We start from the raw sequence: 25,946 nt of genomic DNA on the forward strand, positions 1-25,946 counted from the left end.
AACTTCATCAGAACCAGGCCAGTCCTGCTCTGTAACCAGTGAGTGGAGGTCTGGTTACCTTCATGGCCCTGAAGTCCTTCCTCATTTTCTCAGGGATTCCAGTCATGAAGGACAACTCCGGGAGCAGCAGGATCTCTCCTGTTATCACCTGCTGTAGAACAACACCAAACGGTTACTACGTCACGATTAGACCCCTTCGCCCTCTGTGGAGTTCCCCTCCAGGAGCTGCTCCGTCCGGATCGGCCACGCCACCGTAACCATCCCTCCTCCCCTGGGAACATCACACACTGAAACACCTACTGCTCTTCACCAAACTCAGAGCTTTTACTCCTGTCCCGTATGGACCCAAACCTCCAGGACTGTCCTTTCTTTGGCTGCTGACGGAGAGAACAGACTGGTCTCACACCCCCAAGATTGACTCCTAACCTCGTCAAAATCTACACTCCTTCAGTGCAATATCCATCAATCTTTTTGTTTTTTAGTATAAAACTCTTTACAACAAAGTGCAGTTCTCAGCATTCGTTCTTCAAAGTGTCTCCCTCGTAAAACGTAATCTGTTCTGTGAAACATGCTCCAGATTCTGTCTTCCCTGTCATTTACTGCCTGTTTATTACATTTTCTAACTATTAAAGACAAATGTAGTCATTTCTTTCTTCTTTAATGGCATTTTATGTTTAAACTCTGCTGTGGGGTTGGACAATAAATAAACATCACAATATAACATCTAGTCACATTACTTACAGCGCCTGTCACTGACTGACGGTCATTAAAGGGCGCAGTCGTCAGTTCGGCGTTTCTAAACTAACTTTAATATTAAAACTGAAAGTCAGAGGTTGTTGCTGGACGCTGATGTCCTGTTGCTTTCATTTATTTGCAGTTGTTCTGTGGCTTTTATGTTGTTCGCATTGATATCAGAATTGTATCGTATTGAACGCAGTTAAGGAACATATCGTGATATAAATTTTGACCGTATCGTCCAGCCCTAATCTGCTTAATCATCTACGGCCTGCTTCAGTGACAACACGTCAAGCTCGAACAGTGAGAGTAAAGATCTCTCTAACGTTACAGATGTCCACCCCCCGGGGAAACTCCTCTGAATGTAAACGCTGGCGAAACGTTAGGAGTGAGACTACTCCACTCAAAACACGAGCTGCTGAGAGCACGAGAAACAGTCTGATCTCTGAACTAAAACAGATTTATTCTCTGTAAATAAGATGAAAAAGCAGTGGGAATAACATGTGTATAACAACAGTGAGGATATGTTTATTATTAAAAGATTAATGTGGGGTAAACAGGGCGATAAATCAGATGGTATAAGGTCTACATTATAAACAGTTGCTAATTGTTCAGTATAAAAAGTTTATAAATGGTAAGCACAGTTTTAGTGTTATTACTAAAGGACTGCTCCGCCCGTGGCCACCAGGAGGCGGTGTGGTGTAAGAAGTAGATCTGAAACAGAGACTCTGCTCTGGCTTCAGACGCTTTTTATTCTCAGAACTCTCAACCGAGCAGCGCTTCAGAAACTGCTTTAAACAACAACTACAAAGACAGGTGAGACAGTGTGGTGAAGACAGGCGAAGGAGGAGAGCTAGGCGAGACTAGGCGAAGGAGGAGAGTTAGGTGAGACGGGCGAGCAGAAGGTCCCCACCTTGCCCCCGGGTTTGGATGTCTCTTTGGGCCGGTGGATGAGCATGGGCTGGTCCATCTCTTTAACATGGATGCCATAGTTCTTCCTGTAATACACACACACACACACATAACACACAGGAGCGAGACCACTCCCACTAGCACAACACACCACGTCAGTGTCACTGCAGCGCTGAGAATGATCCACCACCACATCAGACCTGCTCTGTGGGGGTCCTGAGCGCTGAAGAACAGGGGGAAAGTGGATAACTGTAGATTGGTTTGGTCAGAGCATCTGAAAGAGTGGAACGTATGAATAGGCAGGTCTGTCTGTGTGTGTGTGTTTGGACCTGTAGTAGTCGATGAAGGTGGTATGGGACCCGTCGGTCAAGCAGAAGGTGTCTCGGGGGGACTTGCTCCACTCGATGTCGTCGATGCGGTAAGTGCGGTTGTTGTAGCGAGTGATGACAATGGAGCCGACCAGCTCCTTAGTGCATTCATCCTGGAAACTCTCCCGACTCTGCTGGTAGATCACGTTCCTACACACACAGACAGGGAGAACACACCACACTCCTCACAGTTACCTGGAGGAAACCCACGCAGACACAGGGAGAACACACCACCCTCCTCAGACAGTCACCCGGAGGAAACCCACACAGACACAGAGAGAACACACCACACTCCTCACAGACAGTCACCCGGAGCAGGACTCGAACCCACAGCCTCCAGGACCCTGGAGCTGTGAGAGAGACACTACCTGCTGCACAAACGTGTCAGAATGAGGGTGGTATTTGTGTGTGGTCTGTGTCTGAACAACACAAAATATGCTGATATATGTTCATTAAATACAACCACAGGGAGGGGGCGCTGTGGGTTTAAACGAGCGGGTAGGTAGTCTTTAAAATAATTCTGTTAAATCAAAGAACACTCATTAGAGAAGAGTACTACATAGATATACCTCTGACCAGCGCTCTCTCTCCACACCCATTACAACTGCCTGAGTATCAGCCAATCAAAAACCACACTCACAAGAGGTCATTTCTGATTGGAGGGCTTGACTGCCACTCAGGATACTCCTAATTATTGCCACAGAGGCCAGGGATGGAACTCTGAAAACGCCGTAGACCTGTACATTAATTACAATAATAGATTAATGAGTTTTATTGAGTCGCCAGCGGTGTAGAGTTATTTATTGTATTTGGCCTCGTGTTCACCTTGTTTTAATGAGTCAACAACAGTTAATGCGCTAAAAATAATGAACAAATAACGTAAAAGCTGCCCTGTTGTGGCCGTTCAGAAGCCATTTTCCGCAAACGACCAGGCTTCACGCTACAGAACCTCGCTCGCTGTGCCTCTAAATGCCACAGAACCGACTAGTTTCAATTCGTTTTCAAACTTTTCTGTTCCTCCAGCACCAGCCTCTGGACTCCTCTTGCGCAGCGCACACACTCCCAAAACCCTTCACTCGACTGGGTTCTGACAGAGATGAGGCAGACAGTGTGCGTATCTATCACTGCCGTCAAGCAATTAATAATTACAAATTAATAAATAACACAAACAAATGTTAATAACGATTACTAATGAATATTAAAATGTAAATTAGCACTAGAACTTTTATATGTGGGAGGGAGATATTAATGACAAACCTGAGACTACTATTAATTAATACATTTATATTTCAGCATAGTTTATGATTCTTATATTAGAATCTCTTTTACTGATTGACAGTTTGAGAGAGAGAGAGAGAGAGAGTTAATTTAATTCATGTTTCAGCATTAATAAAAGGTAATCTACCGTCTGAACTCGACGGGAGTGATATGTTTAAAAAACATCAATAAAAAAAAAACCTCCAACACCTCCTTAGAATCTGTACAAAACCAGAGCACACAGAGAAAACTGAACAACGCAGACACTCACATGACGTCTAGAACCGAGTCGTTGCGCAGAACCTTGTGTGTGACGTCCACCCCGAGGTACAGTCCTCCGTCTGTGTGTTTGATACAGGTGGAGTAACCTGGCCACACCTGTATCCTGAAAAACAGACACACACCTGCGTTCACAGCCAGACCAGAACTCTCTGAAAACAAAGAGCCGTGATTCAGACCAACATTTTAACTCCATCCTGATCAAATCAGCGCCTTTCATAAAAACTATTTAAACGCTTGATACTTTAATCTGTAATACACTTTAGAAAGTGATTTCCTTTCTCCCATTAATCATAACTCACAGGAAATGAAGAACCAGGTTTAACAGCTTCTCTGACACACCCAGGCCAGGAGGTGTCAGTGTAGAGGCTGTTTCAGAGCGTGAAAAGTCGGAAGCGGAGAACGAGGTAAATACCTGTGCTTCCCGAGGATGACGGCACTGTTTGGATCGTAGTGATTCCTTCCCACCAGCTTCAGCCCCAAGATCTTCATCACTCTGTGTGAGAGAGAGAGAGAGAGAGAGACAGAGGCAGACAGACAGACGGAGACAGAGAGACAGTTACTTGCCAGCTGAGTAGGTACTAAATGTGAGGTGTAAACCCTGCAGAGCTCTGATTGGCCAGAGACCTGTCAATCACCAGGAAACACAGAGCTCCAGCTCAAACTAACCGCTTGTAAAATCTCTGAAGTTACAGCAGTGTTCACATTAGTTTTTATCCGACTCTCAGCAGCAGCTCGTAACTTTACCTTGAAGAGTTGAAGAGGTGTGTGTGCTCCTGAGCTGGTGGCCAACGGAAATTTCCAACGAAAGCCAAACGTGCAGCAAGTAAAACTGATCTGAGAACAGGGGGCGTAGCCATGTTCAGTCCAAAACCCAACAACATGCCACACAACGAGTAAACATCGCATGATTTTAGGGATTTTTCGAGGTTGTTGTGGACTTCAAAGTCAGATATTCTTGTTAGACACAGGGTTTTGTGATGTCACCGGCTCCATTTCGTGGGGGAGCTGTGGGAGTGGAAAACAGACCAGGTTTAAGCGAGCCGAGTCGGACCCATGCAGTGGAAAAGCACCAAGAGAGTCCTCCAACCACTTGGAGCTGAGTTACAGGGTGCAGTTGTTAAACCTCCCCCTAAAAAACGGGACAACCTTCAAGACCGATACTTCATCAGAACCCAAATAAAACAGAGCAGCGCTTCATTCCCAGGCGACTAGCGCCGCTCTGTAGCAGCTCTGCACCAGTCTGCAGTGATATCAGAGGAGCTGCTGGACTTTAGTTACATTTAGAGCCTCATTCTCCTTCAGAAGAGTTCCACAATCAGAGATTACCCCCCTCTCCTCACTCTTCTGTGACATGGAGCTCAGCTCAGATTCTCATTCTGCAGAGTTCTGTTCACACTTTATAATGTTGCAGTAGCCTTAGGAACTAGAGAGTAATTGCTTTGGAACTAAATTTACAGCTAACTCCAGGAATCCTCAGCTGCTCCTCGTGCTGTTTTCTGCTCGTTCTGAAATAAAAGGTCATAATCCACTGAAACTACATTAAATTAAACAGTATCATCACCCGTGTATTATCTAAAAGGAGAAAATACTGACAGCTGTGGGTTTCTTTGGGCGCTGCGCAGCATCTGAGCAAAGGATTTTCCATGAGTCTGTCCCGACGTCACCTTTTACTTGCCCAGGGCATTCGTGCAATCGTTACTGCCGGACCCTGCTTTTCAATGTGGCTCAGATCTTTACGCTCGTCCGTGTGTGTGTTTTGGGGTGTGTGTGTGTTTAATAATCTTTTCTAAGCCTCACACGTATATTGTCAGCACTGAATAACCGCTCACATCACACAAGAATGACATAAGTTGTGGTTTTGTTACAGTATTGTCCCCAGCCATCAATGGTCATCATATATCCCTGCCACCTCTCCCTCCTCAGCACAAAGCTGTGTCAGTCTTGGCCTTGGAGAAATAAAGAGAGAGAAACTAGAGAAAAGAGAGCGAGCTTCCAATTCCCTCAAAGAATATAAAAGCAGCGCGGAGTCGTGTTTGCGAGGGCGACGGAGCAGCTTCAGCAACTGAAACTGGGCCAAAAAACTCAACATAAAACCCTGCGAACTCCTGAAAGCAGCAGCACCGTCATCTCTCTCTCCCAGGGGTTTAACTCCATCCTAATGCCGTCACCATGGAAACACGCAACTCCGCAACACAACCGCGGAGCTCATCCTTCACCGCCACGGAGCGAAAAACACACAGCCCCAGCTACACACCAACAACACACTCCAACACTGGGCCTTAAGCACTCACACTCTCACACACATGAACTCACGTGCACTATGACACAGGGCATCCTTCTGAAAATGTAGCCTGAACACACGAAACATTTAAAGTGTGTGTGTGTATATACATATATGTGTGTTGTGTCATGAAAACATTCAGGGCATCATCACCTCAAGTGTTTAAAGAAGCAGAAAGAAGTAAAAGATTAAGAAGAGTTTAAAATAATAAATGAATGAATAAATGAACACTCCCAGGTGCTGAAGTGTAAACACACTGCACTTAACCCAGTAGAGGCTTGTAACAGTGGGAAAGCTACAACCGTTTCAGTTTCACACGTTCATTCATTCGTTGTTTGTCCAGTTGACGGAGGCGCTGGGTCCGGAGCCGACCCGGAATCACTGTGAGCACGGCAGGAACAGATCGGTGCGTGGGAGGATTAATTGGCCGTGTTTATTTAAGAGCAGCAGCCTGATCTACGGCTTTGGATTCAATTAAAAAAACAGCGCTCTCGCAAACGGGGAAACATTTCCCTTTAGAAAAATACACAGAGTGAAGTATAACCCAGTGGGTTCTCCCTGTGCGCGAGGGAAGTTCTCTGTGCTCGTGATCTCACAGGGGGCGCCATTCCAGACAAAATACATCCCCAACACAGAGGGAACAGGAGACTTTAACATATTCAATATATATTTAACACACACAAGCACGAGAATATCTCAGGTTCACGCAGTCGTCAAACAAATCGAGATCGTTTTATCGCCCAGGACTCTTCACAGACACAAAACTCAGAGCACAGCGCCCCCTTCCTTCACAATATGGACCAAAACCACCACGTGGAAAGCACCATGAATTTTTTATATTTCTGAAGCAGTGCTTCCTTCTTATCGTTTATCCTCAGGTTTTGCCGAATATTCTCCCCGTTACCCATCGCCTCACGCTGAGACATGTGACAATGACCAACGTGTTCACACAGCTCTGACCAGCTCAATGCTCCAGAGGAGAACACACACTGTCCAGATCTGTCACATCAGCAGCATTAGCACAGAGACTGGAGACAAAAAAGGCCAGATTTCTGAGTGGCTCTTCTTACAAGAGGTAGGACCTTCTTAAACAGTTTTCCCTATTCATCTGTCAAACTATGGCAGGCTCCTCCCCCTTTATTAAAAGCCAGGATAAATCCAGCCAATCAACCCCCTCCCAGTGCTGTGATGATGAACACCGACCTGCGCAGGACCACGTTATAGAACGGGATACACAGGTCCGAGTGGGGGGGCAGGATTTTGGTCATTTGGACTTTAACGTCGATTTTCTGATTATCCGTCCTCCTCTCGGACTTCAGGTGGATGACCTGGAAAACACACACCCACACACAAAACAAAGAAAAGAGTTAATTAATAAATATAAATAAGGCCATGGCCCATGGTATGGAGGGTCACTGCAGGGACAGGGAAATTAAATAACTTCTGCACAAAGACTCCACCCCAGATCTTGGGATAAGTGCATCACGAGGAGAGAATTTTTTTTTTTTTAAATATAAATAAAAACAGAGTGTAAAATACGTCCCTTACAAACGCAGTTTTAATTTTACACTGCATTATTATTTATTCCTTTGCAGCTGAAACACAGCAAATTAAACAGCAAGTACAACCGTCTACTGAAAAGGCCTATGAAAATATCATTAGCTTCCAATGCTGTGCAGACACACTCTCTCACACACACACACTCACCTGGTCGAGCTGTTTCGGGAGATAGAGGATGGAGCCGTCGAAGGCCACCACTTCCCCAGTGACAGAGCGATGGTCCTTCATCATCCCAAACCGCATACTCATGGACTCCACGTTCGGACTGAACACCACCATCAACAGCAACGTCATTAATAACGTCAACACCATTAACATAATCACCATCATTAATAACATCAACTATGCCACCAAGAGCCCAGTTACCCACTGGAATATCAGTGACATAAATTACATCTGACACCAGCCCCCATATTACAACCCGTTCTTAAGTGTGACGCCGCGTATGACGTTCTGCGTTTCTGGCTCCAATCGCGCCTTAGTTCCCATGTGATACACTCATCAGACGTGCATTTACTGCTGGAATAAAGCTGAATGTCTGAGTCAGTTCTGTGATCTTCAGGAGTTCAGAAAGAGGAGTGAATAAAACGTAAAAAGAAGCAAACGTGCCTTTGGCAGCACTCTGCACATTCACAGCTCATTCTGATGTGCGAGAGACTGTGCCGCTCCGTCTCCGGGAGTCAGCCGTGCAGGAGTCTAACACACTTAACATACTGAACGACACAGGAACACCACACCTCTGATACTTACCGCTGATAATAAGGGCTCTCTAATCAAACAACGTGACTCAGCGGAAAGTAATAAATGTTCAGTTAAGCTTTTTTCTTCCTGTTAAACCCATTATAAGGAAACAGCTTAAATTTATTTCCATTTGAGTCAGAGGTCCATTGTTTCAGTCATTATCACTTAGAGAAGGTTGGTGTTTCCTGGGTGTTTTTTAAACCCTCTTTATAATGGGTTTAAAAAGGGAAGTGTAAAAGCTTAACATAAAACTTCCATTTGTCACAGGTTCATTGTTTCAGCAGCTGACATCACGTACAATCAGTAGCTGACAGACGTTTGGAGTTCCTAGGTGTCGTTTTAGTTCATTAATCCGTGCTGAGCTTTTTAGACTTTCCCAGCTGTGCACAGAGTACACGAGTGAACCAGAGCTTCACGGAGGTGGTCTGGTCTAAATCCAGGTATAAATCTGACAAAATGAACTGTAGCTTCTCCACGCTTCGTTGTGAGTAGGTTACTGTAGTGTGATTTAGGCTTCATTCAGGATCATGTTGACGAGGCTGAATACAGGTGGACAGCTGAGGGAGCAGTTGTTTCCTATTACGACCATTAATTTTGACACCTAGTGGCCTGGATGTGTCAGAGATTCTGTGCTAATTCGTGTGTTTTACCACGGCAGCCCCCATGTGGGGGACCCACTCTATGGAGGATAAAAAGGCTCCTTCAGGGACGACTGAGCGGTTTGATTCTCCAGTCGCCCCTGGAGCAGCCTGTACATCCTCCAGAGTGGGTCCCCTACACGGAATCTCTGACACATCCTAGCCACTAGGTGTCAGAATAAATGCCTGTTTCGTAACGGGAAACAAATCTGTGAAATCACATCTTACTGTGCCTTTAACAGAGTGTGAAAATGCTATAAGAATGTTAACAATTAAAATATTTTTTAGATCCTTGTTTTTCTTTGGCTAAATATTTAGCAAATAAAAAAAAACATGCTCAAACCAATCAAAATTCTCTCTCCCTAAAAACCGTGGAAATGTTTCACTCAAAACTTCTAAAACATTAAAACTGCTGTAGAAAATACATAAACAGTGTTTTTAGAGTAACCTCAGAATGAGAAATGAGAGATATATCATACGCATGACACTGATACACTCTGATCTGGATTCACAATTTAAAACAGCGTACGATCCTCTAGGGGACGATCACCTCATATCACACAATTACAGAGTACATTTAATTTGACTTCACTTGTTACGACCCACTGAAACCCAACGTACGTGAAGGTGACGTGGTACTGGTAGACGGCCTCGTTTCTGCAGAGAATGGGGATGTAGTTGGATCCGATGGCAATGGGGTTCCCCTTCGTTCCTATTTTCTTCAGAGGTTCCCTACAGAAACAAGAGCAGGAAACCTGAACCGAACTGACCCATCCACAGAGGCTCACGGTCCACACCGTGGGGCATTATGCTTACAGGAGCAGGGAATCAAACCCTTTTGTTCTGAAGTACATAAGGAAGCGGTGTTAGCCTCTAAACTTTGCAACACAACCCAATGCCCGATGAATCAAAATAAAAAATCTCAGCCAAAACCAAGTCGGGGCTTTGACGCTTCCATGTCTAAAGCATCCATGAGTTTGAGAAATATGGAAATTTTGATGGATATTTCAATAGATAGTAGTGAAAAAAATGCCTGAGGATTATGGCATTGTGTGAGAAATGCTGAACTGGCTTTAACAAATTAAAAGTGGCACCTGCACTACACGGTCCAATCAGGCCAAAGCAACATCCCTGTGTCTTAGAGGGGGGGTGTACTGTCAGGCTGTGTGGAGCCTCATATCTGTGAGCACAAAGTCGAGTGAAGGGTTTTCGGCGCTGTGCAGTTCAGCTGAGCACAGCCCGACAGCACACACCGACACGTGCTGACGATAAAAACCCGTTTCTGAGAGAGAGCAGGTTTCAGCGCCTGCTGCTGGAGGAACAGTGAACTTCTAAAATAAGTGAAATAAGACGGTCCTACTCTGTTTAGAAGTGTGTAAAAAAAAAAAAAAAGGAAAAAACTTTAATTCTAATCTACTTTCTCACCGAGTCGCCTCTAACTTTAGCTCTGCTTTAGGCTGCGATATCGCTGGGGTCACCTGAGCACCTGCAGACATAGGAAGCACACCTGTGGGCACAGAGAAGAGGAAAACTTTACTCAACACTGAAACGTGTAATTTATACTGTCCTCGATGAAACTGACAGTTAAAGAAAACTAAATTAAATGAAAAAAAGAGCCCCAGATGATTCTGATCTAAAATGATTAATCACTCGGCCGTACCTGTACAGGTGAGCGAGAACATGGAGGAGGGGTCAGGGGACATGGATGGACCTCTTCCAACTCCAACATGGGATGGGGCAGAGCGTCCAGTGCCGATCAGACCGCGGCCCACAAAACTGAAACATTTAAAATATTTATAATTTAAATATCAATATAAAAATATAAACCACACCTTCTCTGTCTTGTTTATGACATCACTATGCACCAGGAGGCGGAGAACAAATACTGGCCAATAAGATGACACTTAACCTGCACTGGCCACCAACACAGCCTATCAGACTGTTTTACTTTATATAATTTATCATTTCTTTACACTTCAAGACAAACAGATACTTTGATCAAGAGGGAAAATTAGCAAATGACATGTTGATACATAACTTCACAATTATTTACATTTACACAATTTCATAAGTGTGAGACTAAGGCTCTGCCGTATTGTATACAATAATATCGTTATCGTTTATAAAAATCAAAACATTATTATTTTTTTTTTAAGAAAACCCCCACCTATCTCATGATGATAGTGATATTCTAACTTTTGTATTAAAACTAATGTTTTATTTGTATATATATTGTACAAAATGAGAATCTTGGGACGTTACAGTTGTTTACACATTTTTTCCCCACTCCTAAATGTTTGTAAACATTACATTTGTAGTAAACTAAAACTATTAAATTAAACCATTATTAATACATATTAAATGATCCATTTTTCCAAGCATTGTATCAATATTTATTTGAGCATTTAAATATTTTTTTTCAAATCACCAAAATACCCTGAAATATCATGATTTTCTTTTAGAGCCATATCACCCACCCTTAAGTGTGACACTGAATCTCAGTAAAATCAGAAATTTGTGCTGAGTTCATTCTCCTGAAGCTTTAGTTAACGACTAAATCCCAAAAAACACATTTCCAGCGTTGTCTCTGAGCCTCTCGACTGTACTCTGTAAATATAAACACAGTTAGAGTCTGACGCCTGCAGCTCGCTCCAGAAAAGTGGAGACGGAGGCGAGTTTGGCGCTGAGCTCCATCCCCTTTCCTTTACTGACGCTGTGGGAGCGTTTGGGAACTGAGGAGACTCAGCGCTGCAGGTTTGTGAGTGGAGTTTTCTCTCAATACGAGATTCCAGCTGCTCCACAGTCCGTGGTCATCGTCATCTGATTCTCCTCTTCACGACAACCAATTCGGGAACGACGGGAAATGTTTACTTTGTGATTCTGTTGTTAAATAAAGCTTCAGGAGAATTAACACAGCACAGATTCCTGATTTTCCACATTTTGGAGGAGCAGTGTTCCTGTAATGACACAAGAAATAAATAACAACCCACAGAGCCGTTTCCTAACTCAGATAAACAGAGTAAAGCAGTTAGAGTAACGTAATGTAAACCCGTTTGGGAACGGGCCCAGGCCTCTCCGAGTCTGAGACGAGCTGCAGGATACACACACTCGCGCTCCTTTTAGAAAAGAATACCATCAGTGCTCCATCTCTCCACCAAAAAGATGATGAAAGTTGAGACCAACAAGACACAGAGGTGCTGAAGACTGAGGTGGTTTTATATTCACTACATTTTTACCTGAAGGTGTTGTACCTGCTGCACCATTTCAGGTGGAAGAGGAAAGTCAAATAAGCAGCGTAGGAACCAGGCTGTGTTTAATATATCGGTTATTGTGTATATTTACTGTCCAAGCTTTAGAACTTGAGGAGTGAACACAAGCTGCAACAAAGGAGTCCATCAGGAGACATCAGTCAGGACTTATATAATCGCAAAGAGAAATGTAAACATTCATTTGTTAATCTTCAGAACAGAAAATTCATACAAGCAGCTGGTTAAGGTGGAATGTAAAATTCACACAAAGGCTGTGGACGAATTTTAGACAGATCCCCTGTCACTCTAGGATTTCTGGAAATGTCAGTGAAATGTAATGAAAACAGGGCAAACATTTATCATCTAAACTTTTACAGAATTTACTTAATTACATCTCATTTACAGCACATTGTTACTGCTGCTTTAAAAGAGACTTGAAACATTGAACATTTTCTCATGTCTTTCTTTACTGTTTTCTTCTGCTCTGAAAACCTGTAAGTGTCTTTGAGTTCTTGGAAAGATGTAAGTATAATGTATTATTATTAAAACAGATGATTAGTTTAATGTATTATACATTAGCAGTGCTGGATTTTACCTGGTTCCTCGCAGCGTCACACTCTCAGGGACAGGTTTCTCTCCGATGGCAAAAACAGGGGGGTGATAACTTGAAAAATCACCTGCTGAACCTTGTCCTTCAAAAAAGAAGAAAGCACATGTCAGCGATAGGCATTCGGCACCCTTCAGGAGAACATACAAACAGAGCATTCCTCTCCTTAAATTCAATCGTTAAAATACATTTTCCTGAGGATTTTGTAGAAACTTTTAACATTGTGCCATCTTTTTGGAAGGGACACAGTTCAAACTCCCTCCACAACACGCTCTGAGGTGGAATGTGCGACTCTACAGCAGCAGTGAGTGTGGTGTGGAGATCAGTGCACAAACCGACATCACACTGGGTTTATACACTGGTACTTGTTTGTGACCGGGGGGTGGTGCACAAGAGTGCAACAACCTTGTAACTGCTGCCATGCTTGCTCGCGTTGGGAATCAAAGCTCAAGAAATCATACATTTATATTTTAAAATAAATGTATATCTGAGATTTATTTCTGTGTCTGTAACTACCTACCGACAGGGGCTGCTCCTCTGCCCCAGGTTTTGGCAGGATCAATACCCATCCCTCTGAACATCGACACTAAAGATGATCCAGGACCTGAGATATCAGCCTAAATAAACACATATCACACACACACACACACACACACAGTAAAGAGGTGAAAGAGGTCATGACTGATCCTCAAGTAATAATCCATTATAATTATTACAAATAAAGAATATAAACAAAATTAAGATCAATATAAAAAACTTCTGAATTGGTTTCTCACTAATTTTCCATTCCACCTTAACTGTTTCCCATAAAAGGGTGACCTTAGTAAAGTACAGTTAGCAGCTTATTTTAAAATTACCATTCCACCTTAAAGGGTAAACAGTACAAGGCTGTTTGTGCTACTTATTCCAACTTTCTCCTCCGCCTTTAACAGTCAAGATGATAAGGCGGATGTGGTGGTGTCTTGTCTAGCAGATTCCCAGCTGAATATTCCGTTCCACCTTAAATGATGTCGCATGAAGCTGGCACACTATTTAATGTGGAATTGAAAAAACTCTAATAAGACGACACAGCTCGTCACCTGCTGTAATATTTATGTATCACGACTATCTAAACACGGACAAGCCACACACAGGTCGCCATGAGCATCGCCTCTAGTGTGAACACAGGGCAGGCATTTAATCTAAAACAGAACCCAGAACCTGTTCAATATAGTGACTGTATATTTCTCCCTTACTATTAATGGGAGTACACACTCACCTGGACTTTGGGAGGGGACTTGTCCTGTCTCTCCTCCTGTAGAGCAGCTAACGGCTCAGTGTGAGGGGGTGCTGGTTCTGCTGGAGGTTCCACACACACGGGCACTCCTCTTCCTGTTCCGAGAGGACGATCAGGAGGAGAGAGCTGGAGTCCTCCGGCTCGTCCTAACCTCGGTTCTTCCACTGGGGTCCGAACGCCCCTTGCGACACCCACCTGTAAATCATAAGTATAACGTATGTTCATCTGTGGAATTCAAATTTGTAACATGTTACTAAAGCGTCTTTTACACGTGTCTCTCTCTGTTATTGATCTTTAAACTGATAAATGATCACTGGCTTTAAAAGGGGTTCCTTAGGACACAGCCAAATTGTCACAACACTATTCTCTGTTGTATTCGTACATTTGTTATTAAAAAAAATGACAGACCGTTCCTTTAATTAACCATCGCACTGATCACAGAAGACTTTTTATAGCCGATTACTGAATTATTTACCACCAAACGGTGTTTGTTCTTTTGTGGAATAAATGCATGAAAAACAAATTACATCATTTCCTGTTTACTAGTAAACACACCAATATTTTTATCTTAAATTAAACATCACGGGCTTGCTTCGGTAAATGCTGGTGTGTGATTTATTTAAAAAAAAATCAATGAATAAATAAATTAATAAAAACCTAAAAAACAAACCCCCACACTAACACTGACAAAACCTCACTGAGCAGGTCACGGTTAAACCTGGTCCAGGAGACTGAACGGTGCTGATCCACACTGTCATTTCACCTGCTAATAGTCCACATCATTATTCCGCTCTCTGACTGAACAGATTTGTAGAAACACTGCGAGAGTAGACAATGTTGTTACAGAATTGTGTGTTTGCTGCATGTGAAGATGGAGTGGGGGGGGGGGGGGGGGCAAGCGAAGGCTGTGTGGTCTGTAATGGAAACAGGGTGGTCCTAAAGAGACATCACTGTCATCATTGTTTATTTGAAAAAAAAAAAAAAAAAAACCCTTTCCATCAGCTCATTTGCATAAACAGGGTTAAAGCCACAGTAACAAACAGAGACAGATGTCGGAATAGAGTCAAGTTACACTGAATATCACTGTTTTTGGCTCATAAAATAATAATAATAATAAAATAAATAAAAACATACCTTTTGAAATGACGTATTAAAATGTATTCATAAGGTTTTTTTCTTAGAATTCTGTTGGGGGGGGGGGGTGGGCAAGCGAAGGCTGTGTGGTCTGTAATGTTTACTGATGTACTAAATTAAGAAGCGGTATGGAAACAGGGTGGTCCTAAAGAGACATCACTGACATCATTGTTTATTTGAAAAAAGAAAAAAAAAACCCTTTCCATCACTGTTTTTCACTCTCTAACTTTTCCCCCCTGCTTAGAGCATATACATTTTTTTGCAACATCTGGGGGAGGGGACTCCAATCTTGTCCACCACTGAAAATACACACCTATAATCAGAGACTAAAGAACCTCTTGGTGAAAGTGCTATTCTGAGATGTGAGTAATGTAATAACCCTGGTGCTCTGCACCTGAGGCTCAGTAGCTGAGCGTGGCGTCCCTCTGCCGAGCGCTAAAGCTGGGACTTCAGCGCCACTTCCTCTTCCTGTGTCCAGCTCTTTGGGACTGAGGGATAAACCTCGACCTCGAAACAGAGGAGTCTGAACGGCAGGAAAGCATCGACCTCTGGCCTGGGGCCATGGCGCCCCCGCAGCTCCAGGTTTATCAGGATCCATTTTTGCGGACTGTGCTCTTTAATCTGACACAGGGAAACACAAGAGGACCAGAAGAGTGAGATTATACACAGCACTCAGAGATTCAGCCACCAGCGCTAGGCCCTGCCCGCTGACGTTATAAGGTGCGTTTCACAACTGAGCTCATTTGCATAAACAGGGTTAAAGCCACAGTAACAAACAGAGACAGATGTCGGAATAGAGTCAAGTTACACTGAATATCACTGTTTTTGGCTCATAAAATAATAATAAAATAAATAAAAACATACCTTTTGAAATGACGTATTAAAATGTATTCATAAGGTTTTTTTCTTAGAATTCTGTAAATTACTCTGATTTGCTATAAACAAACATGCCTTGCTTTGTCTACTCACTTTAACAAGGACTAATTTAGTTTTAAATTACTCGTTTTAGGTCTATTTTTACCTTTGGTTTAAGAGTAAAATAGCCCAAAGAGAAAAGATTAGAAACATAAAAACCCAACATATGTATTAATATTATCGTTCCCCCTTAAATGCTGCCTGAGGCGCCAGAGCGGAGCAGCTATCACTAAACCATTTAAGGTGGAACGATAACTATAAATGAAAAACGGCTTGATTTAGCATTAACATTCAACATAAACACCCCAAACCATTTAAGTTCATCTCCTGACAGCGATATACATTTTAATTCCTTAGAATAAAAAGCCTGGCCTAAAACTGAGGCTAATTTTCGCGCCTTTTTTGACTAAAAACACGACGAGAAGTTTTCCCTACTTGTTCAAACAGAACAGCTTTAACCTCGGTTAACCGTCACATACTAGTAACGCTATTACTTTCGAAAACAGGAAGATAACGCACATAAGCTTCAGAATGCTGGATATAGTTGGTTAAACTTGTGTAAATGTTGAAATTAACATGAGCTCTCGTCGTTCTCAGGCGACAAACCGCCTCAATCCGGATTAAGTGTGAATTCGCGGGATTTCTATCGACGAGAAGGGAGTTAACCTTGTTTAACTCTTTAGCTGCCTAGCATTAAAACTACCCCAGTGGTGTCCAACTAAATCCACAAAAGGTCAGTGTGGGTTCAGGTTGTCTCTTTAAACAAGCAGAAGCCCTACTAAAATTTAAGATCCCTTGATTAGGTCCTTTGATTAAAAAAATAAATAAATAAACAAAAAAAAAACCGGGTGTAATGAAGTGTCTTCTGCTGAGGAAAGAAAACCTTCATCCACACACCGGCCCACGTGGATTTAGTTTGACACCAGTGAACTGTCCCAATAAATATGTAAAGATACACAAATGCACATATATTTTGATGGTAATTAAAACAATATGGATATTTATTCTGGGCCCTGTCCCAAATCATGCTTTAAGTCATTCCCTAATTTGTGCACTTTGATGCACTTGAAAGGTGAGTAAAATACCCAGATAGCAAAGAACATCGAATAAGCGCTGAAATATGGTTCTATTACATCGTTTTTACATTGATGATGGGAAAAAACCTTTTAAAAAAAAACCTTCTTGAATTTCCCCTGGGGATCAATAAAGTATCTATCTATCTATACAACCTTTATTTAAACTTGCCTCATAAGCATCGGTTTGTGTTGAAATAGCACTGAATCAACATTCATTTAAAGGTTGTGAATGGGGCAACTGTAAACAATTAGATGGACAACATATGCATTATATATATATATATATACACACACACATAATGCAGATGTCCATCTAAATGTTTTCTCTGCAAATGTTTACAAATATCCTCAGGCCTTGCTTCCTGCTTGCACAGAATATTGGGCAAAATGTAGGCTGTCTCATGGCTGTCATCCTATTTATCCACCAAAAAGCATAACATTATCATAATATATTCATTTATATATAGTTCCTGGATCAATATTTGTGAACTTTTAAAACATTATCTGAAAAATACTGGTGAATAAACAACCCAAACCAATGATAGTATATGCTCAAATTTCAAGCTTTTCTAACATTAATAAAACTTTATTTTAGCTCTTGGACAGGTGTGTGTGTGTGAGTGAGTATATATATATATATATATATATATATATATATATATATATATATAGGGTTGTCTCAATTAAATTACGGCAATAGGAGGATTGCTGAATGCCCCTGCGCATGCGCGTGGTTAAACCTGTGCCGTTACTCGTCAGGGAGCTGGTGCCGCGAGCTGCGTTTGAGGCGTTTTTTAAGAGACTCTTCAGCCGATAAAATGACCCTCACAAACTCTGTATCACAAAGTACGCGAAACACTTCTCTGAACATTAATTTGATTATGGACAAAACCAATTTAATCAATATTTTGGCTATTACATGTGTGTTTGACTATGTTTTTGTCTCTGGTCAGTTAGCTCTGGTATATCAAGGTAGGGTTATATACAGTAACGTTTTAAACGTAACCCATGTCCACTGGCCAATTACACATTACAAAATAACTGTTAATACCCGTTACTGACAAAGTTACATCGTATTTCAAATTGAAAATGTTTCTGACATCCCTGGAAAAGCACACCAACACACTATTCAAAGTAGTGATGTGTCGGTCGCGAACGAACCGGTTCAAAGAGCCGGCTCTTGTAAGTGAACGATGAGAGCCGGTTCCCGTCTAAGACCGAGCCATTTTTTCTAAGGCTTGACATATTATGGAATCAGATTTGTGCCAAAAAGAATCGCACAAAAAAATTCATCTCAAACGTAAAACTTATAATTTTCAAACAAAATATCCAGCTCTGACCTTTGTGCTCCATGGTTTTAGTGCGTGAGCTCTGAGTTCTGCGCGTGCTCTCTGAGTTTTGTGCGCCAGATCCCTGAGTTTTGCGAGCAGTTTTGGCACAAAGCTCTCGCGTGGGCGGGACTTCTCATTGGTGCCTTCCCATTGGCTAATGAGTTTTTGAGTGACAACTTAGTGCCCTGAACGTTGTTCACGACTCTGAGTGCAGGAAGCGTGTGTATTCGGCTTTGGGATTCCGCTTTTGCATGCGCACAAAACTCGTGCAGCTGGCGCACAAAACTCAGAGAGCACGCACTATCTCAAGATGATTTTTTTTGTGCGATTCTTTCTGGCACAAATCTGATTCCATAGTCATTCAACCAATCAGAGAACAACAAGCAAAGGTACCAATCAGCGAAGGGTTATACCACCAAGCAGGGAGGGGAGGGGTGGGGTGGCAAACAGGAGGAAAGTGAAGAGGGAGAGCCGAAGGGAGAAAAATGACTGAAAGGAAAAGAAGCAGTATTTTCAAAAACTGGGCAGATAAGGACAGAGAGAAGAAACCGGATCAACCCCTCCAAGCTGAGACACTTGGTTTTCCTGAATGCCAATCTGCCTTTCAAAAAATAGTTGAAGAAAATGTTAAATCAGTTAAATGTTTGTTGACAGTTGTGGTTTTTTTAATCACTAAAGTTGAATGCTGCTGTTTTGCACTTTGCAGAGTATTTGTTTATTTTATTACCCAGAAATGGATGATTATTTTAATTTAATAAGCTATTTTGTAATACCTACCTTTTGGGTTCCACTGGCTATACTTCAGAGTTTACAAGTGATTTTTATTAAGGTGTTTAAATAAAAATCCAGTTATTTATACAATTGAATGTGTGAGTGCAATCAGTGAGTTATTACAAGACAGCATTAAAAACAAATGGCCATTGCAATACTATTTATTATTTTTAATATTGAAAAATAATGTTTTGTCCATACAGTCATGTAAAATGTAGGTAATATTGTTCTGTACCAGTGGAAAAATGTGGTAAAACAAAGAGCCATTTAGGAGCCGAAAGAGCCGGCTCTTTATGAAGAGCTGAGCCAAAAGAGCCGGCTCCCCAAAAAGAGCCGAAATTCCCATCACTAATTCAAAGACAACGAGAGACTTTGGAGATGTCTTTCTTGAATATTTGTAAACTGCATGCATTCCACAAAGTTGCGCTAAAATAATATCTAAAAATTATAGAGCGAATATAAATAATTAGGCTTAAGCTGAATGTTTAAACACAATTATACATTTATGAGAACATATAGAATTTTGGGGGAATTAGCATTTTTGAAAGAAATAAAAACAGACTAGAGGTGGAGCAGGTCACAGCGGCTCTCGGCGCTTGTAGGTGTAGGCGCTGTTAAACAGTGCTTTAGGACTCTAACGATACCAAGATCGGCCACGTCGTTTTATTTCAGCTACGTGTTCTCTCTATTTATGCCTCTAGATTTAGTCCTTCTGGGCTTTGGAGTATTTCGTGGGGTGGGTCTCTGTTTGTCTCGTTTCCACTTTGCTGTTTTTGTAATGAAATCCGAATTACTCACGTCTTGTCTCTAGCCTTTGCTTACATTCAGTAGGAAGCTGAAACTGGACTTTCTTTTCATGGATTGTGCAAAATACTGGTAGATCGCGTACCCTCCCTGGAAATAGAAAGCAGGGGGAACGCTGCACCGCCCCCTATCTTACAGACGTACTGAATACCGTTTCTTCGTAGCCCGTGCTGTATTTTATTTAAACAAACTACATTTATACAAATTTAATTAATGAAAACCATGAAATATTATGTAGTTTACACATGAGCATGTTTCAGTTTCAGATTTTCAGTAATCATCGTTTTAATTAAGTAGTCATTTTTACGAGGGCACCTGGCGTACCACCACTTACTGCTTCACGTATCACTAGTGAATACGCACCACAGATTCTTCAGATGAACGCACACGTTAATCCGTATGAATCGCAGATCAACTACAGTCTTTTACATCACTAACACCCACCATACATCCAAACACACACACACACACACCTCAGAAGGACCCTGTGTGCTCATGTAATACAGTTTTAACAAAAGCTTTACAGTGTCAACGAGATTTAAAAATAAATAAAAAAAACAAAACAATATGAAATGAAGAACACACGAGTAAAATTTTGTGTCAATTTACCACTCACTGTTATGCCACGTGTATTTGCATTTTGCAATTTGCATTACTTAACACCCTAACCCGTCTTCATGTGTATTTTAGTTTAACATGTTTAGCGAGCAGAAGGGTTACTTGTGTATGTCACGACTAAGGTTCAATCCGTTGAAAAGTCACAAAAATCTGTTTGGAATATCCACCGTAATAAATACCACTACTGATTTCAGTTTTTTCATGGATAGGAATTGGAGATATCAGACTTTTCTTTGCCATGTTCTCCACTGGGTCTAGCACCAAATGCCATGTCTTCTAGGCAATCCAGGAGGAAAGCAAAGTGTGAGATTCCCCATTGGGTTGCGTTATTTTCAATATGTTTAATAAACAAAAATTCATGGTACAATAACCATCTTTTTCATGGAATATTACAGTGTGAAACTACTAACTTTAATTGCTGAAATCCTAGTTTTGACAAGCACTTCAGGTAATTATATATGTTTATATGTACTTATGTGGGAAACCGTGGCCTACCGTTTAGAGAAGAAGGCTTAGGACTGAAAGGTCTTTGGTTTGAATCCCACGACAGGAAAATTGGGTGCAGTGGGAGTGAATGGCTGAAGTGTCCTTGAACTGCCCCCCGCTCTGGGTGTGTGTTCACAGTCCCTAGTGCTCTAGTGTGTGTGTGTTCACTGCCACAGATGGGTTACATGCAGAAGACACATTTCATTGTACGTTGTACAATGACAAAATTTGCGCACATTAATAACTTTTAATGGAACTCAAAATAACAATATTTTATGGCAAATAAATTTGGAACATTTCAATTGGTTCATTATTGAAAGTTCACACAGTGTGTGTATACATGTGTGTATATGAACTATTGCATATTTACATCTTACTAACACGACTTTAAAAATGTGAAAACACTCAACTCAACTTTATTTATAGAGCACTTTAAAAACAACAACAGCTGAAACAAAGTGCTGTACAAAGATGGTTGTAAAACAAATAAATAACCAATAAAGAGAAATAAATCACTCAAATAAAACCAAGCAAAAGACTCAACAATGGAATGTGAAGCCATGTTTTCTCAAGATAGAGCTCATTGGGAGCAGATAAAGTGAGAAAAGGAGGGGTCCTAAAACTGAGCCCTGTGGAACCCCATATGATGGGGAGCTGAGGAGGTTTCTGAGCCTCCTCCTAACACATAGGTTATGTGTTAATGATATCATTTAACTTAGTCTAAAGGTCAAGCTCCAACTTACATTACTTTGTGGTTGTGTTTCAGTGGGTGTTTTTTATTTGTTGTTTGCTAGGGAACGGGGAAGACATTTAAACTCTGAGGTAACTTTACTCTAACCTGGTATGCTAACTGAAAGACCAACAAAAGGTTTAACCCTGATCATAACCCACATTTAACAAACAGCCTATTCATTAAATACATAGGGTTTGTTGAATTCAAAATCGGACGTTTTTGAAAGCGGTTATTTTCAGAGTTACAGAGTGTGAGACGGTCGTGTATCGATTGACGCTGACGGATCTGTTGAAAAAATGTTTAAACATGCGCATGCACAGGGGGCACCTGTAAATGTAATTGAGATAGTGGCTGTGTCTGAAACACAGGTGAGTGAAAGGTGTGCGTTTATTTTACAATATTTTTTACTTTAAAGAAATATATACAATTTCTGGTTTAAGAAATTGTCAAATACATGTAAGATTTAAAAAAAAATCTTTATCTTTATGAATAAATAGTAATTACACTTCCATATTAAACATGTGTATATATAAAAACATTTTATGTAAAAAAACATATATATGTGTGTGTGTGTGTGTGTGTGTGTAAACATTGTGTGTGATATCACAGTCCCCGCCTACGCCTAGAGGGCGTTTTACCTCTTACTGGCATTTGGACCCTGATTGTGTTGCAGTGGAGGTGAGTGTCCAGCTTCTCTCCCTCTGATTCTGTCACTTCTTCTTTATCTACGTTAACTAAATGTGTTTCAATGTTTTACAGTTTTTAAAATTATGAATTTATCTTTATCTCTCTACAGTAAAATCTACAGCACAAACATGATTTGGAACAATAAGGTCTTCCCCAGCACTTGTGCAGAAAAAGAAAGGTAAGGGTTTTTAAATGTAAACAGATATATTTCCAGGTATTTTTCTATTGAAATGAAATCCTGTAAGGAATGATGTTAGAATATTCATATATATACACTGTCCAAAATCAACCTTTATCTGTATTTTTAATATATTTTCTCAACATTTGAATTGTGAGAATTCATTAGGAACGGCCCAATAGAAACACGCCAGAATAATTCTGAATAAAGTCTCTGTACGTTAATGTACATTAAAGGAGTGATCTGTAATATTTACTGTACTGAATTATAAAATGGCCAGTATGTGTTGTTACGTCTGGTGACTTATTTGTGTTGTTTCTCTATCCTGAGTAAATGCCACAGGTGCTGCTGCTGATTTGCTGCTGGAACCGTGCTCCGGTTGGCTGACAGGATTAAGGCGGAACAGATTTAAAGCCCTGCTGGATGACTGAAAGAAGCTCCTCCTCTTCCTCCTGGTCATTGCTTCTTCCTGCCAGACTAAAGCTTGTGTGTATGTGCATCTGTGAACATACTATTGTTTGTGATTCAGCTCATGCTATTGTGTGTGAGTCAGCTGTCTAATGTGGTGTTAACCTCATAGTTCTCCTACTCATTTGGAAGCTGTAGGGGGTGTAGCCTTATTTATTTTCATTAAAGGGGTTGACTTGCATTCTGTTTATGTTAGGGAGTTAGGTAATGTTTTTGTATTTTCTTTCTTTATTGATTTGGGTAGGTAAGTTATATATGTTGGGTGGAATGGGATTTGTTTATTTTAGGCTTAGACCACTCCTGAAGTTTTGCTTCCATTGTCATCTTGGAGTAAATAAAACATTTGGAGACTGAATTCTGGTGAACCTGTCGTTTCCTTGGTCTGGTGGGACTGAAGTGTGAGGAGTTGGGGGAGACATATATACTTTTTTTTTTTTCCTTTTTACTTTATGTTGCGGCCTACCTAGACAGGCTGTAACAGTGTCATCGGAGATTAAGGGAACGGTTATGCAGGTGACAGTATGGAGTGGTTATGAGGATTTGTGGCTTTACGTTAATTATGTTTTATTTATTTGAACATATGATATTCCAAATCTAACGTGTGAATATTCTTAACTACGTTATTGCTAAAATGTTTTTTGCTCTTTAAACAGGTGTTTAAACAGCATCGTGAAAATAAACACAATTTTAAAATCCACACTTAATACAGAATATGGTACAATTATGACTCCTAACTGGAAGTGCCTAATTATGTCCCACAGACGGACAGATAGATTAATTTAACTTTATTGTCATTGCTCAGCACAAGGCAAAATAGAAGAGTGCAAACAGAAGAGTGCAAATGTGCCTGAAGTACAATAGTATTATGATAATATATGAATAAACGATGGGGTGCCATCACAGCCACAGTTTATCTGAGAATGTAGGTGTGTTATTGTAGGTAAGAGTTATATTGTAGGTTATTTCTTGACCAAATGAACATTACTGTGCATTAGGGGTGCAGAATGTCAGGAGGAGATGGATGGTGAAGAGCAGCGCCGTACAGAATTCCTGCAGCAGAGGATTCAGCCCAGAGTTCTGCTCACTTTGAACCACCTTCAGGGTAATCCAGCTGAATCCAAGCCTGCGGATGTCCAGAGGGAGTTTACAGAAGGATTCGCCCTGGGCATTAAGAAGGAGGTCAACACGGTCATAAACCTGCTGGGTTATGACCGGAGACTGGCCCCTGCTGATGGTCCTGTTGGCCCAGGACTCCCTGCGGAAGAGGAGCAGGATGAAGAGAGCATGTCTCCCTCCGGAGCTGCTGAGGAGGAGGGGATAGGCTCTGAGGGGACAGAGACCAGCACTGGACCGTGTGATGCCTGGTACGAATTTATTTAACCTGAGCGGAGGACTGTGGAGGCTGCGGAGGAGAACGTGGATGTGGCAGAGATGAGGAGGACACATCCGTGGAAAGTGTGGAGGTAGTGGACGAATCCAGCTGTTGTTCCCGCCTCAGAAAACTGTGCTCGTCAGCCAGGAACAGGATGAGGAAGCTAGTCGGAAGAGCTGCTCGCATCTTCCGCAGAAGAGTAGCTCACAGCACTATCAGAGACTATGTACTCCCCTTCCCCGGAACCAGCGTGTCCCTTGATGTTGTCCCTCCACATCTGCAGGACAGCGGCTCCTCCCCAAGATCTGCGCCACCCTCTCCGATTTGGGGCGTGGTCCTGTCCAGGAGTACCTCTGTCAGGTCTCATTTGGAGGAAGCCGGAAACCTAAGGCCGTTCCGGCTCCATCTTGTGGACATGATCCAGGTGCCATTCACAGAGCAGGCTTTGATGGGGCTTCTGGAGTTTATGATGAGGGTGGAGCTGTGCCATCCCAGGTACAGACGCCAGACGGCCACCGTCGCAGAAGTGTACGCTCAGCTGCAGGTTTAACTGGCTAAAAACGAATTTGTTTAGTTTAAGCTCCCGTCTGTGTGTCCTTCTGGTTCCTCTCCTTTTAGTTAAAGCTGTCATAGTCAGATCTGCCGGAGTCATTAGCCACACTCTGGAAATGTTCACATTCTCTGCTCTACATTCGCGCAAACAGATCACTACTAACTTCATCCCTCTACCTTTTTCTGAGTAAACGACCCCCCCACCTGTCCATCTGGACACTGATGGATGACTGTGGAGCTACTGCTCCATGCTTCAGACTCCAGCTACCACCACTGGCCTTGGAGCTGCCCCTTCACTGAAGTTCTCATGGACTCCTAACTATCATTACTATATAACTCCAACTCTGAACAAGCTCTGAAATAAAGACTAACACTGAGAGATACTTGCTTTCAGTTCATTTCAGACTTCACTCACAAACACTGCACATTACTGACGTCTGTACTGTAACTAACACTGTGAGGGGTAAACAGAGCACTGAGGGGTAAATACAAACACAAACAAAGTAGTAATGGGTAAATACCAACACAAACAAAGCAGTGAGGGGTAACTACAAACACAAACAAAGCAGTGAGGGGTAACTACAAACACAAACAAAGCAGTGAGGGGTAACTACAAACACAAACAAAGCAGTGAGGGGTAAATACAAACACAAACAAAGCAGTGAGGGGTAAATACAAACACAAACAAAGCAGTAATGGGTAAATACAAACAAACAAAGCAGTGAGGGTAAATACGAACAAAAAAAGCAGTGGGGGTAAATACATACACAAACAGAGCAGTGAGGGTTAAATACAAACAAAAAGCAGTGAGGAAAATACAAAAACAAAATGTTGAGGGGTAAATACAAACACAAACAAAGCAGTGTGGGATAAATACAAACAAAGTAGTGAGGGGTAAATACAAAGAGAAACATAC

At 41.7% G+C, this 25,946-nt stretch overlaps 1 protein-coding gene across 6 annotated transcripts in view; it reads right to left on the minus strand.

Moving 5' to 3' along the window:
* Window positions 1-19,948, minus strand: part of LOC136677938 (piwi-like protein 2) — a 35,112-nt gene extending 15,164 nt beyond the window's left edge. For 2 of the 6 annotated variants that reach the window (XM_066655661.1, XM_066655656.1), the window contains exons 1-15: window positions 16,474-16,611; window positions 15,434-15,660; window positions 13,888-14,100; window positions 13,150-13,246; window positions 12,618-12,714; window positions 10,435-10,550; window positions 10,200-10,281; window positions 9,396-9,506; window positions 7,543-7,660; window positions 7,039-7,163; window positions 3,967-4,047; window positions 3,544-3,657; window positions 1,977-2,165; window positions 1,649-1,733; window positions 59-151 (exon numbers count right to left, since the gene is read on the minus strand). In XM_066655661.1, the coding sequence (XP_066511758.1) occupies window positions 59-151; window positions 1,649-1,733; window positions 1,977-2,165; window positions 3,544-3,657; window positions 3,967-4,047; window positions 7,039-7,163; window positions 7,543-7,660; window positions 9,396-9,506; window positions 10,200-10,281; window positions 10,435-10,550; window positions 12,618-12,714; window positions 13,150-13,246; window positions 13,888-14,100; window positions 15,434-15,637 (1,725 nt within the window). In that variant the 5' untranslated portion in view covers window positions 15,638-15,660; window positions 16,474-16,611. Of the gene's footprint in view, window positions 1-58; window positions 152-1,648; window positions 1,734-1,976; window positions 2,166-3,543; window positions 3,658-3,966; window positions 4,048-7,038; window positions 7,164-7,542; window positions 7,661-9,395; window positions 9,507-10,199; window positions 10,282-10,434; window positions 10,551-12,617; window positions 12,715-13,149; window positions 13,247-13,887; window positions 14,101-15,433; window positions 15,661-16,473; window positions 16,612-18,370; window positions 18,389-19,930 lie in introns of those variants that run through there. The other 4 variants (XM_066655658.1, XM_066655657.1, XM_066655659.1 and 1 more) reach the window with 4 other exon arrangements.
* Between the last annotated feature and the right edge of the window lie 5,998 nt (window positions 19,949-25,946).

The sequence above is a fragment of the Hoplias malabaricus genome, chromosome Y (assembly GCF_029633855.1).
Source record: "Hoplias malabaricus isolate fHopMal1 chromosome Y, fHopMal1.hap1, whole genome shotgun sequence".
Lineage (NCBI taxonomy): Eukaryota > Metazoa > Chordata > Actinopteri > Characiformes > Erythrinidae > Hoplias > Hoplias malabaricus.